Source organism: Bombus impatiens, unplaced genomic scaffold (assembly GCF_000188095.3).
Source record: "Bombus impatiens unplaced genomic scaffold, BIMP_2.2 scf_0396, whole genome shotgun sequence".
Classification (NCBI taxonomy): Eukaryota; Metazoa; Arthropoda; class Insecta; order Hymenoptera; family Apidae; genus Bombus; species Bombus impatiens.
The window spans coordinates 1,340,228-1,347,966 of NT_176815.1; the positions used below are offsets into that span (position 1 = coordinate 1,340,228).

Consider the following 7,739-nt stretch of genomic DNA (forward strand, 5'->3'; position numbering starts at 1 on the left):
GGTGGACTCGTCAGTAAGGCTATGCCCGGTAGTCCCTGCCTTAGACGTAGAGGGAGTCTCGTTAGGTGCGGTATTTGTATCAATCGCTCGTATATTCGACCGCTAGCGAGTTAGACAGACTCGTTGTCGTCGTAGCCCTCTAGTGTTGGCGGTTGGTACCAGCGGATCGCCCGGGAGGTGTTGCGCCGCGTTGATGCCTCGACCTGTCTGCGTTCTATTGATACCGATCCGCCACAGCAATATACACAGAAACTTTTATAAAAAAATATATATATAAAAGATATGAATTTATATAAACATCCGCTGTGTGGCAATAATCAAACGTTTCCATTGTTGTTGCAGTTCTGAACGAGCTCGAGGGCTTGGCAAGGGGTGCGGACGCCAGAGATTGTCCTCCAGCTTCGAGGGCGACTTTGGATCCAGAACACGTGGCCAGGGTGGCTGAGAGCGCAAAGGTAGCTCTGGCTTTCGCGAGAAGCAGAAATCCGGCGATTCGGTGCTTGACCACCAGAGGAACTGTGCTGACATCCAGCACGTTTACGGTAGAAGAGGATGTTGACAAGGTGAGCGAATCAGCTTGGTTTATGCAGATGAATATGAGACTGCGGATGTTTATTCATTTATGGAAAACTTCAAATATAGAAAATGCAAATAATACATAGTATAATAAATAATAAAGTAAAAAAAGCAACTAATAAGTGTACAGATTATAATAAATAATAATGGCGTTATACCATATTCGGTGAATGAGGCAGATAGAAATAAGCATTCCAATTAAAGTTCCAAATTTCTTAGATATATGATGCTCAACGTTGTCTCATTCAAGGAAGAAGTTTGTTTCAGTAACGAATTTTTTATGTTTCTCTTAAATTTTTTTTTATTATAGTATACAACTAAGAACAGTATTTTGTCGAACGCTTTAATACTATTTAATACAAATTTATAATGAAGATGCAACCGAACTTTTCGAACAATCCAATCTGACTCATGAAGTCACGTGCCGCTATAAAAGGTTAAAATTCTGAAACTAACAAGAAGAATCTTTTGAAGGTACAGAAGCGCCGCCAATTTAAATTCCCGCGATGCTGAGTCGCGTGTCATTTTATAAAAATAATAAGCGGAACATCTGTAATTCTGTTGCAGGACGGGTTGACAAGAAACGATGACAGAATACTGGCTACGTGCTTGAGCCTCTGCAAGGCGGGTAACAAAGATCAAGTAAATGCAGGTACGTACATACACGGTGCCACCGCGCATATTTCTCTCAGAGGGTACTCTGAACACGTTTCAAGCGTTTCCCGACGCTTTGATGGTGATTAATACCGCCTCTGGCCGATTGTAATGCTCGTTCCGCTCGCGGATAAACCGTTATCGGTGTTGACAGTACATATGGTCTCGTGATCGACCTATTCGTTACTTTTGTTCGCCTTTATCGGAATAGAACTTATTAATTGATAGGATGTTGCTTATTCGTCTCAATTTGTAATATTGATAATTTGCTATTACGTAATTTTTATTTTATCTTCGAATTACTGAATCTCGGAAGTTTCTTCATTGGAAAAACGTTCAAGAACATGGCATGATTGTGCAAGACATACCGAAACTACATCGCTACCTTAGTTAAAATGTCCTATCTAATATCTATTCGTTCTTTATAATTCTCTACAAGTATCCAAGTACATTCGTGAGCTACTATATATTAAAACATTTGGATTGTGGTTTTACATTTATATTATATAGATTGTGTTACGAAATAATGGATAAATATTCTAAATTGACGCCAGAAAGAGTAATAAAACTTCAGTTTTCTTGGATGTTTCGAGATGGTAGATAGGACGTTTTAACTAAGAAGGGTAGATCAAACGAAATGTGTCTCTGGATAAAAGGAATTCGTTTCCATGATCTAACAAAAACACCCACCATCTCAACCTGAATGTCACGCTCTCCATCCAACCATCGAACCAACAGCTCCTTCGGAAAGCTAAACAATCCCGGAATTTTCGTTTCAACAGAAGAGGGTCAGCCACGACGACTCAGGAGGGAAGTTGTCCTATTAACGGATGACAGAAACTTGAGGGTGAAGGCGCTAGCAAGGGATGTTCCCGTAAGAGAGGTGCCCGATTTTATGCAATGGGCCGGCCTTGGTTGAGACGCTTTTCCGACCAAACATACCCGCTAACGAAAAATCTTCCGTTACCACCCCCGCCGAGTAAACTTGAACAACAGCAGCAGCAGAAATAGCAGCAGCAACCATCAACAGCAACAGCAACAGCAGCAGCAAGACAAAGAAAAGGAAAGAAAGCGTGGAAGAAAGAGCATGGAGGAAAAAAGGGGAATCAAAGAAAAGAGGATATCTCGCATCGTGCTCCCTCAATCGTGGCCGATCAGCCGTCGCGCGCGTGCGACGGATCTTCCGTTCCCACACGTAAGTTCGTTCTGATTGTCGAGGTCGTGCCTATACTCGCGGTGATGCATTCATCGTGTCGGCAAGGATGTCAAAGAGATCGGCAAAGAATGTGTGTGTGTGTGTGTGTGTATGAGAGAGTGCGTATGAATGAGTGAGTGAATGAACGAGCGAGCGAGTGAGAGTGAGAATGAGAGTGAGAGTAAGTGAGTGAGTGAGTGTGTTAGTGAGAGAAAGAGAGGAAGAGAGAGAGAGAGAGAGAGAGAGAGAGAGAGAAAGAGAGAGAATATGACTGGTCATTTTCCATGGTGACATTGCTCGATGTAGATCGAGTTTTTAGGAGCGACCGAGACTAGGAGAAACACAGGAAGAACGGTAGTTTGTAGTAGGATCAGAAATAGAGGGATGAGAGAGAGGGAAATAGATATAATTAGATAGAAACGACGATGCGTGATCGCGACGCTTTCCATCGTTGATTTCTTTTTCTTTTTTACTTGTTTTTAATATATTATATTTAATAGTTATATTTAGAGAAATATAGATTTCTGTTCTCTTCAATACGATTAACAGCTACTATGAAGATTTTCTTACATGTAAGGAGAAAAGGGGATGTAAAGCGGCGCGAGAACGTTGATAGCTGAATCGTATCGGGGCAAAGTAATTTGTCCGAGAACGGAGACAGGAAAGTATGCTACTCAATCTGAGAGAAACGTACGAGAAAATAAAGCAAGAAAATGAATGAAGCGAGAAACGAAACGAAACGAGACGAGACGAGAGGGGTCGATATTTTTTACACACGAGAATATCTTTTTTGGTTGATTTTTATCGATGACGACCGCTCTGCGGCCGGCTTCATTTTTCTCCACCTTTTATCATGTTTGTAACGGTCTATACACGCGTATATATGCATATATATATGTATATTTGTACGCACTTTTGAATATTGTATACACCGTATGCGGTCGTTGGAGGATGCGTTCGGAATCCGCGTACATCCCGCCTCGCGTGTGTGTCGCTTGTCTTTCTTTTTATTCTCTTTTCTTATGCTGTCCTTTTTAGCAAGCTCCCTCCCTCGTACCGGATCGTTCTGGAATTAATTTTCTCTCTTTCTTCTCTTTTCTGTTTTTCCTCTCCCTTTCGGCTGTCCCTTCGTTTCTTTTCCTACTCTTTTTCTTTCTCGTTGTACGCGTAACGAAAAAGTTATCCTTGCACGCCGTGTATTATTCTTTTTTTTATTTTTTTATTTTTTTTGATGCAATTTTCGATATTTGTATCGTACTTTTTCACTTTTCTTCACTTTTTTCTCTAACGATTTCATGGTTTTTTCGTACGATGGTACGATTTCGATGCCTTTATTTTTACTCGTTGTTAGCTTCTTTTTCCTTTTTACGAGTCTCGTAACGCCTTATGGACTTTATCGAAGTTTTTCCAGGCGTAGTTTTCATTGTAGTCTCGAGCAGAGAAAGATGTGTTTGATATATATATATATTTATATATATAGATTTGTTAGATTGGCGGGTAGATTAGAGGTAGATATGATCAACTGAGAAACAGGAGTAATTACCGAGTAGCGCAAATTACATAAAATAAATTTAATACGAGTCTTCAGATGTACCCGTAGATTTCATCGTAAAGTATTTCAGTTTACCGGAGATATTCTCTATCTTTCTTATTAATATTTTTCAATTAATTACTTTGTTAATATTGCTTTTAAAAAGCCACCGCGTACTAACTTAATTGCTAATATATTTTGTTTGCTAATATTCGTTAATCGTCAAAATAAAGAAGAGTAATGTTTAGCTTAGTGCTCAATTACACAGAATTCGAATAATTAGACATTAAGTAAAATCTTGTTCATATAAACTATTATACTTGCTTCTCCATTCATTTTATCATAGCTGAATCTAGCATATCTGTGGTCCGTAAGGCATTACGAGAAGAATTTTAATTTTTTTTTATAGAACAATTTACGCGCTCGGTGTTGGCGCAGCGAGAACGAGTGCGATTTTTACAACATAAAAAAGGTGACCGTGTTTTAAGCCGGATATAATCACGATAGACGCTCCCCATTTGCATTCCCACTAAAACAAAGTTTTCCAGAGTGACGGCGTAGAGGTCCCGAATCCTCGTCGTTTTCCAGCGACTGCTCGCGTGTCATTGTCGAGAATTTCATGTGAATTTTTTAATCGAGACAATTTGCTCGCGTCAAAATGCCACAGACACGAAATTGAAACGCCATTTGTTTCGCTTATAACTGCCGCCAGAGATGGTTCCTTCTGTTGGCGGATGCCATTTTGTCGACTAACTTTGCTACCATTTCCGTGTGCCAATGAATTCGTGAAATTTTGTCAGGGGAATCGAGAATGTTAATTTGTAAATGAAATGGATTTTGTTTTGTTGGATTAAATGGTATTACTTTTTTGATTAAATGCTCATCATTTTGTTCGTCAATACTGCTGCGGTGTTAAAATTTTTACGCTCCGATCTTGTTTTTGATTTAAGTATCAAAAATGTTCTTAATATTTTATGAACTTTGGCATAAAATAAAAGCTTGAATCTTTCGTGGTTTCTTCAAGTTTAGAAAATTTTTTGAGCTTCCGTTGAAAATTACTTAAAGGGCGTAGCAAATAATATAACATAAAAGATTTTTTTTCAAATTTGCATTTCGTGAATCGACTTGGTATTTGATTAATTTAGGAATATTATTCGTTGATCAAGTAAATGCCATTGTTTATTTTGTCAGGCGAATGATTACATTATTTTATAAACTGATTTATAATGTATTTGAATAAATGTAGTATAATAATAATATGTCTTGAAGCGCTTTGTTTGTTAAACAAGATTTAATAATTTGGTCGACAAAGTGGTTGTTATTTTATCAACGAAGTAAATATCATTTAATGAAGCAATATTATGTAATTTTTTTGAAAACGTAAACTACATCAAGTTATTCGTATTATTAATAATATTAGTGAAACTCGAATTATTTTGTTATCAAAGTTGGCATTGTCTTACTCTTTAGACGGAAATGGCGTCTTTTCATTCCATCAAGATCACGTGTATGTGGAGTAATGAGCCGCTTATTAATTTAATTTGACAAAGTCAAAGATTGTAATTGTGAAATTATAACGCCGATAATCTTACGGAAAATGAAATATCTTAATATTTAAATTGTAACAAAATTAATAGAATGTACACGGTAGATTTGATCGGTAGGTCGCCACTCTTTTGTGACACACGACTCTTCATCATGTTTTTTTACTATCTTTACTCATTTCTAATCATCTTAAATGATGAATTAATCTTATAGAAATTTAATGGACCGAGTAAATTGTTAAAACACCGGTGAAATATATTATAAATCTGAATTATTTTTCAATTTATATATATGTATATACATATATATACATAAAAGGCCAAGCTAAAAAAAGGTAAAAAATAGGAGAAAGAAAGAGAAACTATTAATCATACGTGAAATAGTTAAACTGATCGTATAGCGTTGCAAAGGGTCATCGTAAATCGTACGTCAGCATAACAAATTAACAGTTTAACAGTTCTACAAGACATAAAATTGCTATTGCGTTGTAAAATCATCGATCAAAGAAGAAACTATCGATCGTAACGTTGCATCGTGATCCACCGTACGTGAGCGGATAGAAATCGAACAGAAGAAAAAGAATATTTACGCGTATGTGAACAAAGCAGAAAGCAACGGAAGGAAATGTAGAGGAAACACTGATTCGTGTATACGCGCTTGCGCTTTTTCTTCTTGCCTGTGTCGATGAACTTTCTGAGCTCTCGAACAGTATAGAGACTAGGAAAAATAACAGAAATCTATTGTCGCATGTAGTCGTTGATTTCGGGAGGTTTTGAATGTCCTAACACGATCGTATGACTTTTGCTCGATTGCATATCAATGATTAACCCCTTGCGGGAGATTAAGCTTATAGAAAAGAAACATATAATAAATAAATATATATATATATCTATACATAGAAAGAAATATTGTACAGTGTATCAAGGAATAAGGATAAAAATTTAAAGTGCTTATAGTATTCATCAAGAATAAGTATACAATTCTTAATCGATATAGAATTTAGAAAGTCTATATTTTTTGCAGTAAAATGTAATTTTGTATTTGCTAATATGCAATAACTGAAAAGTAACATACATATCTATCCATTGCATCTTAAAACTTATATATTTGATATAGTTTCCATTAATTATTATTTCCTATGGATGAGGCAAATCATAATAGTATAAAATTAATTATCCTTGCAAAATATACATACAAAATCACATTTTACACTAAAGGTATTGGCTTTTGAACTTAAGTTAATGAAACATTTTTTTTATTCCATCTGACACTATATAAGTCTACAAACTCTTAATTCTTTTTCCAATAGCACTCTGTATATTTGTCGCGATTTTTCATGTGATAGAAATTTTCATCGCTAGGTCACCAATGTCTACGATACTTTTCTACAGTACACGCTGTATTTATTTTTCTAGAACACACTCGCCATTTGAACGAATCTATAATCATCGTAAATGTGTACATTAAATGAGGAATCGTGAGTAATTTATACACACATACATAGAAAATGATCGACCACAAAGGGTTAATCGACTCGAATCAAACGCGTCTAAAATGTATTTTAGGATTCGGTACGATCGAGATCACGAACATTCCGAATAAAAGGATTGATATCGAACCGGTTGAACGTGTCGATCGTGAATAATTTTGGTATCGTGATGTTTTTCCACGGAATTCGATGATCATGTCATGGTGGGACGATCGCACGCGATGTGATGAATCGGGAAATTATCGTTTAGCTTTATTCCGATTTATTACTTGGACGAGACTCGTCCGTTAATTGTTATCTACCGAACTTGCGTTTTTTAAGCTGAATTCATTAGTAAATTATTCGTTGATCTATTGATTCTCGGCCATTGTTACCGAGTAGAACAATTGATAATGGATTTTTTTTAATGAATTTTTTAATCTATAAGATAAATATCGTCCTTCAAACTTACAGACTTTCAAATAAAAAAAATCTGTTCAAAGATTTCTTTAACTACATGTGTATTTATAGGGAAGTTTTTCAGGCCCTATATGGCCTTATTTCCAAGATTGTTCCAAACTGTTTCATAAAAATGAAAAGAAACAAAAAATGGTGATGATAATTGAGAGTCAGCAAAGTAATCGAGAACAATTGTATCCGTTCGTATTTAACGTTTTAGCCGCCACAATTCATATGTATTAATCCTTGAAAATGGAGGAGAGGATGAAAGAGAGAGAGAGAGAGAGAGAGAGAGAGAGAGAGAGAGAGAG

The 7,739-nt window shown here is 36.4% G+C and overlaps 1 protein-coding gene across 5 annotated transcripts in view; it reads left to right on the forward strand.

Annotated features, from left to right (window-relative positions):
* The window catches only part of LOC100742633 (telomerase-binding protein EST1A), a 144,688-nt gene extending 142,517 nt beyond the window's left edge, over positions 1-2,171 (forward strand). For 3 of the 5 annotated variants that reach the window (XM_012386563.3, XM_024368173.2, XM_012386561.3), the window contains 3 exons: positions 343-563; positions 1,144-1,228; positions 2,013-2,171. In XM_012386563.3, coding sequence (XP_012241986.1) covers positions 343-563; positions 1,144-1,228; positions 2,013-2,149 — 443 coding nt within the window. In that variant the 3' untranslated portion in view covers positions 2,150-2,171. The remainder of the gene's footprint in view (positions 1-342; positions 564-1,143; positions 1,229-2,012) is intronic. The other 2 variants (XM_012386562.3, XM_024368172.2) reach the window with 1 other exon arrangement.
* The last annotated feature ends 5,568 nt before the right edge of the window (positions 2,172-7,739 follow it).